This window comes from Drosophila mauritiana, chromosome 3L (assembly GCF_004382145.1).
Source record: "Drosophila mauritiana strain mau12 chromosome 3L, ASM438214v1, whole genome shotgun sequence".
NCBI classification, from domain to species: domain Eukaryota; kingdom Metazoa; phylum Arthropoda; class Insecta; order Diptera; family Drosophilidae; genus Drosophila; species Drosophila mauritiana.
The window spans coordinates 22097810-22113919 of record NC_046669.1 but is presented as its reverse complement, the minus strand read 5'-3'; the positions used below and the strand labels follow the sequence as shown (position 1 = coordinate 22113919).

The following is a 16110-nucleotide window of genomic DNA, read 5'->3' as shown; positions in this document are numbered from 1 at the left end:
CCTAAGATATTTCCATTTTCCATCACTGGCAGGGCCTTGCACAAATTTACCCAACACTGCCGATAGTTCGGCGCCATATTAGTTTTATTATGGGAAGAGAAGAGCTCCACAATGGAGAACAGGAGGTGCACCGTCGTTGCCGTGGCTGAACTTGTGGATGATCTTGCCTTCTGTTGCGAGTGGTGCGGCAAGGTGTACAAGAGTCTTGTCCGCTACCACAAGCACATTGTATGCACCCACAAGTTACGCGTTCCGGATCACCAGTTGGTCAACTGCTTCCACTGTCCGCGCAGCGATTGCAGATACCACAAGCATGGACCCGGCGTACAGGATTTTCGGCAAATCGGGAAGCTCCGCCGCCACTACCAGGAGAAGCACATGACAGGACACCATTCGTGCGAGTCCTGCCAGAAGCAGTTTCAACTGAAGTCATCGCTGGTGGCCCACAGATGTCGGCTGAGGCATTCAGCCATCAGGTATAGCCAGTCCGCCATTAATTTGGGGAGGCATGTGTGCTCCGTCTGCGGAAAAGGCTACACGCATCTGGGCGCCCTACAACTGCACCTCACCTGCAGCAAGCACGGAACACCAAATACTCCGACGGAGGACCAAAAGGCTATGAGGGACAAGGTGTGTCTGCAATGCAATGTCGACACGCATCGCTGTAGTGTGAGAACCGAGAGAAGCTTTAAGTCCGATCGGCTCATCTTCAGAAAGTCTAGTCAGGACACCCACGGTAAGTCCAGCCACCTGCAGGCGGAAGACTGGCGCTTTCTGGTTGAAATGGAGCAGCTTGTCCGCGGCATTGTCGATGGGACTGTGCGGGACCCTATGTTGCTCACGGAACTCGCCTCACTGCTGCCGGCGCTTCAGCAGATCCAGGATTCCGATTTAGAAATTAAGTGAAATTATTTTGTAACGTCCAAATATAACAAAATTTGTTGTTATTTGCTGCTCAACACTTATCCTTAGTGTTGTCTAACAGTCCACTGTGCTTCATTACTGGCTGTATGTCCATACATGATTTAAGCTGCGTACCTGCATACGTACCTAGTTACGAACTAAAGGTTAGTTATACCCGTTACTCGTAGAGTAAAAGGGTATACTAGATTCGATGAAAAGTATGTAACAGGCAGAAGGAAGCGTTTCGAAACAAAGCGTATATTCTTGATCAGGATCAATAGCCGAGTCGATCCGGCCATGTCCGGTCTGTCCGTATGAACGTCGAGATCTCAGGAACTACATATGAAAGCTAGAAGGTTGAGATTCAGCATACGGATTCTAGAGAGAAAAACGCAGTGCAAGCTTGTTGACCCATGTTGCCACGCTCACTCTAACGCCCAAAAACTGCACAAAACTGCCACGCCCACACTTTTGCAAAATGTATTGATATTTTTTCACATTCTTATTAGTCTTGTAAATTTCTATTGATTTGCCAAAAAACGCTTTGCCACGTCCACTCTAACGCCCTTACGCCGCCAAACAGGTCACTTTGGAACAATTTTCAAATTTTTTCTCATTTTATTCCTCATTATCTACAGTGCCGTGGTACTATTAGCTTGTGTCTTGGCCAACACTAGTTCCACTACTCCTTGCGGGATTATTTGTTTATAGTATTCCATTGAAAGGTACAAGCACCGAGCTTCCAACACGTCTTATGAAAGCATCGTACAAAGCATGGCCACAAGTCAGGACGATCAGGAGCGGGCTCATCCAATGTTCTTACAAGTCGACCGCTGCGTTTTGGATCTTGGTAGGAGCGAAAACAAGAAGGAGCGGTTGGACAGTGACTTCAGTATGAGCACCGACCGCTTGGCATTCTTGCGTGCCGAAACCATGGAGGAGTGTCGGGGAGACACCGCTGCAGGATCCTCCTTGGATGAGGTGTTGTGCCCGCTACTTTACACTTTCTATCTTTTACGTCTAGCCTGGCTTTGGTTTTTAGCCTGGATTGACCCGTCGTCGAAGAGGCTACTCAACCAAAGCGCTCCTTAATCTAAGAATAAAAGAACTTGTAAATGTATTGCAAGTAATAATGTTTATTGTTAACCATAGGGTGCCTTTTAGTAGTAACCACTGGGGTGGTAATTCTCAGTAAACCCCGAGGGCCACTCGGTGTAGGCATTAAAGGCGGTTTGGTGCGAGTAGATTCCCTGGATATGGTGCCGCAAATCGTTGGGCCCTACGTAATGGAGTGAACGCGTCGTGGACAAGCGGTGGCGCAGGTCGTACGGCCCCAGCTCTGGAAAAGGCTGCCCGAAGGATCCGGTAACGTTGCCGGCACTATACTCCGCACTATACTCCGTATGGGTGTAGTTCGTCTGCCTGTAGAAAATTTGTGGAACATTTGGGGTAGGAAGCAGGTACGGGATCATCTTTGAATAACTAGTTCGATTATCGTGAAGCGTAACCATCGGAGAAATGGGGCGCGGCGATATTGCGGACAAAGGTGGCGAGGTGTTATTCAGCTGTTGGGTGTGTGCGGGCTGAAGGCTACTCTTTGAAACTCTCCCAAGGCGAGTATGGGGGCTGTTGGATCGGCTCCTGGATCGTCGGCAAACCACGGTCTTTAATGACCTGTGTATACTCTTTGATCGCGACTTGCATGCGCGTTTTGAAAGCTCCCGCTGTGTGATTCTTACAGATTTGGATTTGCTTGCTGACCGGCCCCTGCTCCTTGAACGATCACGCAGGTAAGCCCTACTTTCTATGCGAGAGTTGCTCCTTGACCGATACCGAGAGCGGCGTACTGGCGAATTCCTCGGCCCAAGTCTCCGTCTAACGCTTGTGGATCTAAGTGATCTGTGACGGCTCCCACCACAGGGCGACGCATGTCTTGACCCTTTGCCTAGAGGACTATCTCGTACATATCGGGAACGACTTTTGCGATCTGGGCTCCGGGACCGCGAGATATGTTTGCGCCTAGATGGTAGTCTGCTACGCCGCTCTATCCGGTCCCTAGAATGGCTTCGCTTCCGAGACCTAATGTGGTCTATAGATGGCCTGGATCGCCTTTTGTGGGTGGGCGGACTCGATCTTTGCTTGGGTTCAGCTGGGCTCCTAGACTTGCTCCTTCTTCTGCCTCTGCACCTTGGGATGCGACTGCGACTAACCGATCGTCTTTGTGTGGCACTCTTTTCATTGGATGTGCTGCGGGTGCTCCTTCGATTTATCTTATTCTCCGAGGAGAACCCTCGTTCGCCGAAAGCGTTGATACTGCAGCGTTTTAAGCTCTGTTCTGGACTGTTTCGGAATCGCACTAAGGCAATTTGATGTAAATTATTACCACGAACTGGTTCTTTCTGGCCTTCCTCACTTGAAGAAATTTCTCCATGCTCGTATAAAGATCCATTAAAGCTTAAGGGAGAATCGTCAGCATATGGTCTGGATCTTCTGGTGAATAAAGAGGCGTCGTCGGTAAGTGAGATGGAGGGCGCCGGTGGCGTATCCGCTTCTTCCTCATCCAACTCAGCCCGCTCCTTATCCATAATCTCTCCCTGGTCCCTATCTCTAATATTGCCCTGCCTCTTATCCAACACATCGTCCTGCTCCTCATCCAGTATTTCTCCCAGCTCGTCCAGGACTTCACACAGATCTTCGTATAAGGGCTCGCTCTTAATATAAACTTCCTGCGGAAGTCCATCGTGCTCATTGCTTCTCGAGCTAAGGACTTCTCCATCCTGCACATTTGCGTTAGCGGTGTCTCCGATATCCAGTCCGTGGGCTATGTCTGTGCTGCCCTTGTGGCTCATGGGCTATACATGAGGAATCATATTTCGTTTAGGCAACTGGTGACTTTTGATCAGGGATTCAACAGGCCGACGCCGGTTGAAATACACACCTTGCCAGAATGCTTTTTTTCACTTGGGAGGCCAATACTAGACAAAATGAATGTTTCGCCACTCCGCGTTCTCATTGTTTTGCCATACGTTTGAATTAATTGTATTTATCAGCGAAGTATTGGTCTTCATATACTCGATAACTGAAGACACTCGATAGCTCATTCTTAAAATTGCTAAGCCATTGAAGCTAGTAGTTAATCGTTATCGGATTTTTTTAAATCATTTTACATTTCATTTTTACCCAAACAAGAATGGTCACCTGAATGAGTAACCTTTGCAATTTTTGTTTTATTAATATTTAGAAAATAATAATTTTAGACATTGCGAACTAGCAAATACAAATTTCATGCCTTCAATTTTTCTGTTCGTTATTGGCAAACAGAGAGAATTGTAAGAAACCAACTAAGGGCAACATATTTCATAATTTAGTTTGTAAAAACTATTCCGTAAAATGCGAATAATAATAGGCTAACAATCGCCGATAGTTATCGAATACCCCTCATGAAATGTAATTATTTATCCAAGGCAAAACGTGGCATCTCCGAGAACCTCTGCGCTGTCCAGCACTAGTGCGCATAACAGCACTGAGCGAACTAACAGCACGCAGTGGTTCGTTCCGTCGAGTACGACGAAAGGAAAACACGTCCACGTACGTTCTGAAAAGTCGAGCAATTTGGCAAAGGTTTGTGTTTGGTATCTAGGGCTTCCCTCGGCCAGCGGAAATCGAAGTCGCAGAGAGCGCCAGAAAGCGCCTCGAAGGCCGTCTAGCAACGTCGACCAACTCGAGTTTCAGTTGAGATATTTCAGTTCGAACCATCCGACATGGCCAGTCCAGCAGCAGGACCCTCCAAGCAGGAGATCGAGTCGGTCTTCAGTCGCCTGCGCGCCCAGCCAGCCAACAAAGTGAGTGGCCTACTTTCGCCAGTTCGCCCTTGGGGTTCTGACTAATGGGGCTCCCTGCTCTCCTTCCCTCTCATTCGCAGTCCTGCTTCGACTGCGCTGCCAAGGCTCCCACCTGGTCCTCCGTTACCTATGGCATCTTCATTTGCATCGACTGTTCTGCCGTGCACCGAAACTTGGGTGTGCACCTGACCTTCGTGCGCAGCACCAACCTGGACACCAACTGGACCTGGCTGCAGCTCCGCCAGATGCAACTGGGCGGCAACGCGAACGCGGCGCAGTTCTTCCGCGCCCACAACTGCAGCACCACCGACGCCCAGGTCAAGTACAACTCGCGGGCGGCCCAGCTGTACAGGGACAAGCTGTGTGCCCAGGCCCAGCAGGCCATGAAGGTGCATGGCACAAAGGTGAGTTCAAATCAACCGTTTTGTTCATGTGCATGTAGTTCTTTTACACTAAAACCCACTAACTGACGATTGCTTTGCTTCACTGCTCCGCCTGCTCCTTTCCTCCCATGACTCCGTTACTCCTCCATGTTGTACACATTACACCCACCAGCTGCATTTGGAACAGACGGACAAGAGCGAGGGCAACGAAGCCGCTAGGGAGGAGGACTTCTTCGCCCAGTGTGACAATGAGGTGGACTTCAACGTCCAGAACAACAATGTCAGTAAGGTATGGCGCCACTTACACGCAGGGGACCCGCACCAGCTTTCGATTTTACGTTTGTAGCCGTTCACTGATCCTTCACACTTAAATTGTTTCAGCAGGATCCAAACCCACCCACCGTTGCTCCGGTCATCAGCGTTGAAACGCAACTAGGTGGCGCCCCCAGCGTGGATCTGCTCAATTCCGTGGTGCCGGCAGCAGTGCCGTCGTCCATAGGCGCGCGAAAGGTGCAGCCGAAGAAGGGTGGAGTAGGTGTCAACGCCAGCAGTGTGAAGCACTGGCTAATCAACTTTCTTATCTTTTAGCTGGGTGCTCGCAAAGTGGGAGGCCTGGGAGCCACGAAAGTTAAGACTAACTTCGCAGACATCGAGGCCCGTGCCAACGCGGCCAACGAGATGAAGACATCAGCTGCAGCAGCACCTGTGGTTAAGCCACAGACGGCCGAGGAGGAACTGGAGACGGTGGCCAGCATGCGCCTGGCTTACCAAGAACTCTCCATGCAGAAGACTCGCGAGGAGGCCAAGCTTAAGACCATGGATCCTGCCAAGGCTAAACAGATGGAGCGGCTGGGCATGGGCTTCAACCTGCGAGGCTCCGACATGGCCCACTCCGCCCTCGGCGACATGGAGACTATTCAGCAGTCGGCCGCCCCTAAAGCGAAACTCTCCTCATTGGAAAGCGAAAATTTTTTCACTGACTATTCGCTATACGGCAATAGCAGCAGCGGCGGAGGAGGAGGAGGGTCTAGTGAAAAGCGGGAGAGCTCAGTTGGCGGAACCAGCAAGCTGGATAAGTTTGAACTTGATGCGCTGGGCTACGAGACAATTGAGCCCATTGGGGGCAGCCACAGCAATATAACGTCCATGTTTTCTGGCAGCAATGACTATGACAAGCCCAAAACGTCGGCGCCCGTTAAGAAGAATAGTGGTTCCTCGCAAACCCACACCAAAGGAGGAACTAGCACAGATCCCGTGATCGCCCAGCAAAAGTTCGGCAACTCCAAGGGCTTCGGCTCCGACCAGTACTTCGCCAGCGAACAGTCTTCGGCCGATGTAAGCGCAAGCTTGAACCGCTTCCAGGGATCGCGAGCCATATCTTCGTCGGACTATTTTGGAGACGGCTCCCCTGGTGGCAGTGGGGGCAATAGGGGTGAGTGAAAGAAGGCGCTCTAGACTGATGAGGTCTAAATGGGATTTATTGCAGCATCTTCGGTCAACTTCAGTGCACCGGATCTGGATGTGGAAAGCGTAAAAGAGAGCGTACGCCAGGGTGTACACAAAGTGGCCGGCCGTCTGAGCAACCTGGCCAACGATGTGATGACCTCGTGGCAAGACAAGTACGGTTACTGATATCAGCGAAACACCCATGGTGACCGCCAAAGCAGCGCTAGCATGAGAAGCAGCAGCGGCGGCATCGGAGAGCAGTCTAGTTTTAACGTTTTTATATATTAGTTGTCGCGATTATGCAAAAAGTTTTGAAGGATTCCAAGCCGATAGCCACGTAGTCTTGTTACAGAGGAGCAACCACTTCGCATGCCTCATATCGTTCTTGTATACAAATAGCAGAAACAGAAGAATCTGAAACAAAATCGAAGCAGTATAGCCAGCTGTACAATACGCGTAGTGTCTTTTAAATATACATATATACACCATTCAGATTAAGAACGTAACCATGTGGGTTACGTCTGTGCACTGTTTTCTAGGTTCGGTTGTTTTACTTTGTTTCTATCCATTGCGGACCATAAGTGCACCTATGTTTTGAAATTACAATTTGCATTTCGGCTGGGCTGCTTTTAATTTTTTTTCCGTTTATCATGAAATTAAGCAAAGAGTGTGACATAAATAAACTAACTGCATAGCAAACATTCCTGTGTTGAGGAGTTTAGAAAAATCATTTTAAATTTAACTTGAACGTTATAACTTCGGCATTTAACTGGATTGAAAAAGTAACCAATATATAAATACAACTATTTAGAGCATATAAAACCGATTTAAAAATAGTTTTGGTAATTGAGACCTGATTTTCACTGGGTTTCGTCCGCATATGACAGCATTCTTAGAAGCCTATAATACGCATCCAACTACTCCACCTATTCAAAAATTATGAAAGCGTAATGAATAATAGTCAACTTTAGACTTTTTGAAACGCTCTCTTTTCATCCATACTAAGTTTTTGGAAACATTAAAAGATAATTTTATGTACCGCTTGTAAGAGAAGTGTTACTGAAAGTGTGAAGTTTCATTAAAATGCCATCGCGGGTATTAAAACATTAATATTAGGTAAACAAAAACAATTTACAAAGTGACCTTTCAAAAAAAGAGCCTACCTTTGTTAAAAACTAAATATTTATTCCGTTTTCTCCGGTACAAACTCTCTATTTTTTTTGTATTTTTTATTTTAAATGATGGAGAAGTTTACAAGCCTAAAAAAGATACACTAGCTACAGGTCATTCGGCTAAGTGGATTGACATTGATAATAATCTTTCAATGGCTTAATCATATATTCTTGCCCAAATCAGTCTATAACTTTAAACGGTGTTATAAAATTAGGGGATTTCCATGACCATGATGTGGTAATTAATGAAAGAAACCGCCGCTAGGTGGCGTTATCGTCGGTGGAAAGCAGATAGTTCATTTATAACTATAAATTTACTATAAGCTGGTTTCAATCAGATGTGATGACTAGCCAGTCAATCCATGTTAACGATTTTGCTTAGGAAGGTCAACGTATGATATTCACCCACTGACAAAAGCCCGATGCGATCGAAAAATTTAAAAACAGAAAACTTTATTTTATTGCGCTCAAAGATGGAGAAATTTGCTAATAATTACAGGAGAATCGTTTTAGACTGATTTGATTCGGGTGCCCTCGCAGTTTCGGGCGCCAGCGAGATGTGGTTCAGGGATTAGTGGCGGAACTTGCTGGGATTGGGGCGGGCACGTCGGACGGCGGACTCCGGAGAGCCGTAAGCGATGGCGTGGCTGGTAGCAGATCCGCCTTCGCCGGTGCTAAAAGAGTTGGCGATGGCAATGGCACCGCCGTTGGTGCCTCCGAAATCGATGGGGAAAAAGGTGCCAGCGGGCAGAGGGGCGGCGGGCTTCTTGGAGGGCTTGCCAGCGGGAGAAGCAGCCTTCACGGGCTTCTTGGCTGCGGGACGACGGGCGATAATGGGTTTCACGGGCACGGACAGCTCCTCCTCGTCCTCCTCAACGTCGTCGGCCACAGCGTTCTCTACCTCCTCCTCGTCTTCGATGGCGGCGGCCTGGGGCTCCTCCTCCTCCTGATCCAGCTCGACGATCACCTTCTTCTTGGCGGGCAGGTAGCGGTTCGCTGGCACCACGGCGGCCACTGGAGCAATTGGAGCGGGGGCTGGAAGCTCGGCCTCGGCAACGGGCAGGGGAACTGATTCCTCCTCAGCAGCAGCGGCGACGGAGGCCTCCTCGGCGGCGAAGTTGAAGTCTCGTGGAACCTTAGCGGCGTCGTCTGCGGCCTCGGGCTCGGGTTCAGCCTCTGACTCGGCTTGGGGTGCTACGTCGGAATCGGTGGCCACCTGGACAACTGGCGCTTGGTCGGGATAAGCCTCGGCCACGGAGGTGGCGCCGTGGGCTCCGGCTGCAGCGAGGACGTCCTCAGCTGGGACTCCCTCGGCGCTGACATCAGACTCTGCGTGATTGCAATCTTTGGTTAGGAAGGGCGTGGTTAGTGCTGGCGGGGATTGGGAGGCGGACGGGAGGAGTACGTACCCTTCAGGTAGGTTCCGGTGGCTACGGTCTCTCCGGCCACGAGGGCACTGGCTGCCTGGGTGGAACGGGCATGGGAGCGGCCGGGCTGGACATACTGCATATACATGAAGCGCTGATGGGGCGCGGATCCGTACCACTCTGCTGCTGCGGGCTGCTGGAGGTAGACCATTCCTGGAACGAGGTATTGCCGGTCTTCAGTATGGTGGCGAAGGGATGGAGGGTGGCAGATGATATGATTAGAGAGTGATTGTGCTAGCGGAATGTGTAATCCTCTGGGCGGCGAACTCACTTTTCCTGGCGGGCAGGGCATCTCCGCTGGCCACGATGCCGGCGATCAGTAGCAGAGCCACGGCAGCACAGAACTTCATGTTGGACTGAGCTTAGTTTCGGAGGGGAACTAGTGTTTTAAATCCTTTTAGGGGTGGGCGAGGGTCTCGGTTGTGGGATACGGAATGGCGCACTGATCACAGCAGGAGCTAAACTTGTCACTGAAGTTTCCACCAAAGAAGTGATGTCTGATCGGGGCAGCGCGTTAGATTTATATACGCGACGAGCCAGGCAAAAGGCCAGCACATCGAGCATAATGAGAGGCTCAAAAAAAATCGGATATACCCATAGACGCGACTGATCCCTGCTTAGTATGCAGCGGGGATCTTCGCGGGAACGTGCGAACCATCCGCCTAACAACTCCGAACGCTGGATGATGACGCGGAGTGCGCACCATCCAAGTGCCGACGGTCTGTGGACCTCTTCGGGGGTGGCACTGGGCCAAGGGATCGGACCTGGGTCGGCTAAATGATCCACGCCGCCGTGGGACACATGTGGGCCATAAAATCGCAATTGGCAATTTGGTTTTAAGGTCATTCGAAGACTCAAGAGGCGGGTGGAATCGAGGTTTATGGGTGCGTGTGCGCCTTATCGCCCAGATATAAGAGCGCCGCCTAGAAAATTGAAGTAGACAGCTAAGGCATGCGGTGCATAATCAATCTGCGGGAAAAGGATACCGCCAGTGGTGACTCACCGTCTCGGTGACGTCAACGAAAGCTTGGAGGAGGCGCCAGAAGCTGCATATTAAATGTCAATTACTGCACATTCACCCGCTCCACTTCACGGAAAGAAGTGATGGCTCCGGGGCATCAATCATACGCACTGCGGCACAGAAGGTCGGAAATGCTTTTTGATTCGCTGGAATACCTGGTGTTTTGGGTTTCCAAATGAAATAATATGAAATCTTAAGATTTGAGTATTTCAAAGAGATAATCGGTTTCCACTCAAAGAAGTGTGTGTTAACTATTAAAGGCAATAAATTAAATTGCAAATTATTCATTAAAATTATATTTTTCATTTATGTGTTAACACTAATTTGCATTGTTCCAACAAGGAATACACAAAATATTGCGTTGCGCAACATTGGCTATAAGTAGGTAACTACACAGTATATAATGGATCGCATATTCGAATTACTCATCATAAGCGATTTTTGAGTTTCTGTTTTAATCGTCTTCTGATATTCGGCACTTCAAAGGTGGCGACATCTGCTCAGTAATCGCAGATTAAGTGGATTATGTGCATATTAATCCGTTGCACTTAATATGTCTCGCTTTTGCTTGATAAAAAGATAGAGTAGCTCAACAGACTGAAATATTTATTGCCTCCTTATAGTTTAATACGTAAATCGCATAATTGAATCGACAAGAATACTGGAATGAATTATTTGAAAACTTTAAGAAATAATTGAAAGCTGGACCACCCACATGAGAAACTCAAAAACAGCAATAGTCATCATATTCCAATTAAAATTCTACCTATTTTCTAGAACGCAAACTCATGATTTTGCGTGCTTCGCATGGCAATAGCCTATATTGAGTTACTTATACGCAATACTTTACTTCGACTGGAGCAAAACAAAAAACGGGGTCGGCATTATTTCGAAGTAGGGATACCCTTACAAATCGCTTTCTGTTTTTAAAGATGGAGATTTCACCAAGAAAAGTTCTAAAAGAAAATGTCTGTTAGAGCTTTAGCCACTAATTGAAAACAATAAAGCCACAAACAGAGGGAAACTAGTCAGGACTAAAGGTAAAAATCATTTTTTGAGAACTGCAAATGATTTTTTAAAACCCTTGAAGCTTAGGAAATTCCCACCAACAAACCGTTTATTCATTTGATTTCTAATAAATCTTGAACCTTCCTTCAAACTATTACATATAAAAAATAGTATAAAGGAATACAAATTTCTATTCGAAAATTTATTTTCTTAGGAAGAGAAAAGGTTTTGAACTTTCATATAATTCTGTGTCCACATAGAACAAGAAGTCACAAGCACTTTAGTTGCCACTGGCTTCAATGAATATTTTAAAATACCCGAAAACAGAAAATGGACCCAGGAAGAGCAAAACAAATAAAAACAAAATAAGAACCAATTTGCTTTTATATCCTGTTCGACACCTGTTTATCACATACCCTCTTCGGCTCTTTATGCAAATTGAGGGATCATCCTTGGTGTGCTGTTTTTACGTTCTATTTAATTTCAGAATTTGGAGCACCAGCGACCATTAAACCGAATGTCCGCTCCACAAGATAGTGAGATACAATAGCTCGATACAGCAAAACGCGAAGAGTGGTCACAAAAAACCAACCGCCTAATGTTCGACATTATTGTCGATGTGCGATCGGAATTTCAATGGGCGCTGATTAAAAGCAATTTGGTGTCGGGGGCGACTGGGCAACTGGGCGGATGCCGAATCTCGAGTGGGGTGCCTACTTTGATATTCATCGAAAGCGCAGCTAATTATGCCTCCAAAACCCACAGTACGGTCTCATTTCCGCACCACGCAATACATGACTTTTCCGCTCGACTTTCCGCCAATCTGCCCGCAAATTGTATTAAAAGCGTGGCTCCGACACTTAACACTTGGCATGCGGTTTCAGCAGGCCTTCTGTTGTTTCGGACTTGATGGTAGAAGGCCTTAACCCCTTTGACAATGCAATTAATCAACACAAATTAAAATGAACCGTACTGCAGGCAGCTCGACATCGCGGTCATCGTATCCCGCCTCACATACTGGGTTTCATGCCACATGGTTGTGGAAGCCTCTCGTTTGATGATCATCGGTGTTGCTCCTACTAAAGATACTCTTGAATATAAATGAATAAAATGAGAAGACATTTCAGAATGGCGCAACACAAAACATTATTCTTTAAGGAGATGAATAGATACATGAAATATACTTCGATGATGACCGCCAGTATGTACAACAATTGCATAACATTACATCATATTTACATCACATTTCTTCACACTTTCCAGGTATTTGGTTAATAGAGTGGTAGCTCTTAGCATAATCAATTTAATTTTTGAAGGTCTGGACAAACCTCTTTGTTGCGGTTACAACCACTCGTAAGGAACGTGAAGTTTGAAATGGTAATATAAAATAATCGAGCACAAAAATAAAATAATTTAAGCTCAACACCTAACCGTATACATATATCCTGGCATGTACACTCGTTTTTCCAGGACTGGGCACCACCAGATGTCAGCTGGACTGGGCAGTGATTAAGTACAACTAGCGACGGACACGGGACATGGGACACCAGCTGGCCCAGAAAGCCGCGCTTAGCTCGCCAGAGCTCATTTTTCTCGCAGCTAGTGGCCGAGTTGGCAATTAAAGATATGCACATATATCGGTCTAGGGCCGCTGCGGACCGCTTCTCTGTATTTCCTGTGGACATAAATTGTAGAAATAGGAAAAAACGTGCAACAGCTGTTTAGCGCTGGCCCAGGATCTGCAATCCGGAGTGGGGCGGCTGTCGCATGCAAACCGGTTGCCATTTTCACTTCTACGACTTTTTCAGAATTTATTTTCACACTCTCGAGGACAAGTTTTGCCGGGCCACATGGCCCCTGAGTGTTAAGTCCATCCTGCAGCCCGGCTCCCTCGTCCGCCTGCTGCTTGCGTGGACCGGGACCTCCTCCATTCGCAGGCGCCTCCTCTAAGTATGTGAGTGGCGCAGTAGCCAAGATGTTGCCATGTTTAGCCTTGTCTGCTGCACTTTAATGGCTTCATATTTCCTGCGAAATTAGAGAAGTTGCTTCTGCTTACATTTGGAGTTGGTCCTGGCCCCAGGACTCTTTGTCTAGAGCGAACTTGGCTTTGTTGCAAGTTCTCGCTGCTCATTATGACCGGGACCACGCACACTCCTCGAGTCTACTCCATTAAACTGTAATTTTTGGCAACATTTTGGTTTGCATAAATCTTTGCCCGACTGCAGCCGGTCCTAGTCCGCATCCTGCAGGTCTCTGGTGTCCTTGTGGCTCACGCTCGCTCATGTTTCAAGTTTATTAAAAAGTCCTCAACATATTATGGTTACTTAAACTATTAGAATAACAGCGACTGACTCCAGTGCTAGAGTGGCTCCGTGTGGAGTGGGGAGTCCTCTGGGGCTCCAGTGCTCGTCCTTTGCCTGGGTCTGGATTACATAGATAATGTGTAAATAATTTGGGTACCAACAATGGGTCCAGTTCTGGAATTATTTCGAGTGCGGACGAAGATATGCATCTACAAGCAGGATGTGGCACCTTTTCCAAAGCCAATCACACTGCCCCATTGTTCTGGCTTTTCACACCGATTTCCATTCCCAGCTCCTGATGGGTGGAAGAAACCGCAAATCCGTACGAAGCTCATTACGAAAGTTTTTCCCCCAGCGAGAGTGGGAGGCCCAAGAAAGTGAACCTGATATATAAATCGAGGTGGTTCCGGAAAAGAGGCCGGGTGCCCAGAAGGAGCAGGAGGAGCAGGGTGAGCCGGCGGAGAGACGGCCGCACACAAAAACAAAACAACTGCAGTGTGACAAACAATGGGACGCTCGCAATCGGTTTTGTGGCAAGTGTCCTATCCAACTGCTGCTGGTTGTGGCACGTCCCGCCCCTCGGGGAGTCCATGTTACCGGACCAGCGATAGAGGCCACGGACGGATGGCGATTGCGCCGCAGGCCAAATAACTTACCTAAAAAAGCCGCAAATGCCCACAGTTCCAGGCACATCGGGAGGATCCAGTGACCACCAATGTTTTCCACATGTGGGCGGTGGTCTGACTTGTCAGACTTTCGGAATTGCATTGTCAAAGTGTCTCCTAGGTGGCATGTAAATAATTTCCAGAGAAAGAAAACTTGCAACGCAAATAGACTTACTAAATGTATTTTATATTTCCCAATTATTTGTATATAATTCTATAATATATATAAATTATAATAATTATAATTCTAGCTTAAGAAATGTAGTTAGTTTAAAAACTCAAAACTTCCATACTCACTGAAGTAAAAATTGTTTTTCTCTTGTGATACTTTTTAAAAAATGTTTCGTTTTTTTCCATTTTATCGCTTACAAATTTCTCAGCTGACTAGCGGATATCTGATAGTCGAGGCACTCGAGGCTATAGAATACCCTCTTGCCAGCTTTATATTGACTGCAAGAGTATATAAGCTTCGGATTGGCGAAGCTAGCCTTTTTCGTAGTTCAAATTTATTTTCCTACGAATGTCATTTTTGGGTTCGGTAAAGATCAAAACGACAAAACTAATAAATCGATGGTCTTAAAATCGATTGTAAGAAAACAATTTTAAACTTCCTAGTGCTAAATAAAATTAAACGATACATAGTAAGGCGAATAAAATCTGAATGAAACATAGGCCTTTTTTGGGCCATAAGTTACATTTTGACAGAAAAAATGGAACAACTTTAAAATTCAGGTTCAGAATCCTTTTTGCGTGATCTCATATAATTGTATCCTGCAGTCCAATTAAGTAAGGATCTTAAGCAAACAGACATAGAAGAAAATAAACATACCGACAAATATCATATGTTTTGGAATAACTTTGAAAGGTAGCAGTTGATGTCTATAAGGTATTATTTGACATATATTTTACAAGTAGAATGTAGAAATCCCATCCGACCAACCTATCCGCTCACTTGTTGATACCCACACAATATAATTTTATCCAAGTCTTGTGTATGCATAGTCTTTGGTTTGGAACACTCTAGATATAATCATATAGATGTGCCACGATATAGGAATCTTTTAGAGCTGGAGAGTTGGCAAGTGTGTTTTTGGGAATTGCGAGTCCGTAAGAGTAGATTTATAAACAAAGAGAGATGGGGGCTGACACGTCGCATTTCTGACCCATGACCCTCTGTTCCTTTTTAAAACGTGACCCTCATCATAGCAGATATTGCACTTTAGTGTGCCATTAGCCATTTGCCTCGTGTAATGGAGTCAGTGTTTTTGAAGAGCTCCGTAAATATTTTCTAATAAGTTTCGCACTCACATTACGGTCCGCTCGCGATTTCATTATGCTGCAGTCATGGGCGCAGCTTCTGCTGTCGCGGAAGTTGCAGCCACGTAATTAGCAATTTAGCGATGCAGTGTAATGGAATCCAGTGGGAGTACTTGGGTGGAATTCACTGCGAACCATCCAGCCAACCAACCAACCAACGGGAAGTGGCCAAGATGAGGCGTAAACTCAGCTCGCACTCGACATATGCAAATGGGCATTTTAAATGGACTTATAGTGTTCGCGTTAGCCGCGCTTTTGACTCGAGTTGTGAAAAGCGGATGCTGGCCTTAAAGTGTGATCCGGAATATACTCCTCCTGCTAGGCCATGCTAGGCTAATGTCTTCTTCCTGTAAGGCCTGCAAGTGCTAAGTTCCGTAATTAAACGCGCACGGAGCATTGGACGGGATTGTGTTGCACATGCCATTATTGGCCTATGGCCGGCACTAATTGCCCGGTGCAAGTTACGATTATGGCCATGAAGAAGTCGAGCTGGATCTTGGGGTAGGCACAAAGCGACTGAGCAGGACATGGCCAAGTGCCAATTAGCAAGCAAAATAGATTGTAGTAAATTTTAATGACATACACGGCACAGTTGCTTCCGCAAGGTCTCGCCGGTTTTTTCA

At 46.9% G+C, this 16110-nt stretch overlaps 4 protein-coding genes across 10 annotated transcripts; 2 read left to right on the top strand and 2 right to left on the bottom strand.

Moving 5' to 3' along the window:
- The first annotated feature begins 52 nt into the window (after positions 1-52).
- On the top strand, positions 53-959 carry LOC117140431 (gastrula zinc finger protein xFG20-1). The gene has a single exon (XM_033303348.1). It carries the CDS (start codon positions 112-114, stop codon positions 904-906), a length of 795 nt encoding a protein of 264 aa, XP_033159239.1. The 5' UTR covers positions 53-111; the 3' UTR covers positions 907-959.
- Positions 960-2019: 1060 nt separating this feature from the next.
- Positions 2020-3988, bottom strand: LOC117141044 (peptidyl-prolyl cis-trans isomerase CYP63). The gene is made up of 2 exons (XM_033304326.1): positions 3842-3988; positions 2020-3755 (listed from the first exon to the last, which is right to left on the bottom strand). Exons 1-2 carry the CDS (start codon positions 3914-3916, stop codon positions 2064-2066), a joined length of 1767 nt encoding a protein of 588 aa, XP_033160217.1. The 5' UTR covers positions 3917-3988; the 3' UTR covers positions 2020-2063.
- A 431-nt stretch (positions 3989-4419) lies between these two features.
- Positions 4420-7400, top strand: LOC117140506 (ADP-ribosylation factor GTPase-activating protein 2). Of its 4 annotated transcripts, none has more exons than XM_033303476.1 (7): positions 4420-4524; positions 4636-4745; positions 4826-5149; positions 5301-5417; positions 5510-5659; positions 5717-6560; positions 6615-7400. In XM_033303476.1, the coding sequence occupies exons 2-7, from the start codon at positions 4665-4667 to the stop codon at positions 6758-6760; spliced, it is 1662 nt and encodes a 553-aa protein (XP_033159367.1). In that variant the 5' UTR covers positions 4420-4524; positions 4636-4664; the 3' UTR covers positions 6761-7400. The 4 variants fall into 4 exon arrangements, with proteins under 4 accessions (XP_033159367.1, XP_033159368.1, XP_033159366.1 ...); XM_033303477.1 differs by having other exon boundaries at positions 4421-4524; positions 4650-4745; XM_033303475.1 differs by having other exon boundaries at positions 4428-4745.
- Positions 7401-8182: 782 nt separating this feature from the next.
- On the bottom strand, positions 8183-9654 carry LOC117141535 (translation initiation factor IF-2). Of its 4 annotated transcripts, none has more exons than XM_033305025.1 (3): positions 9445-9654; positions 9156-9347; positions 8183-9090 (listed from the first exon to the last, which is right to left on the bottom strand). In XM_033305025.1, the coding sequence occupies exons 1-3, from the start codon at positions 9521-9523 to the stop codon at positions 8318-8320; spliced, it is 1044 nt and encodes a 347-aa protein (XP_033160916.1). In that variant the 5' UTR covers positions 9524-9654; the 3' UTR covers positions 8183-8317. The 4 variants fall into 4 exon arrangements, with proteins under 4 accessions (XP_033160916.1, XP_033160917.1, XP_033160919.1 ...); XM_033305026.1 differs by having other exon boundaries at positions 8183-9075; XM_033305028.1 differs by having other exon boundaries at positions 9156-9326.
- Positions 9655-16110: the final 6456 nt, after the last annotated feature.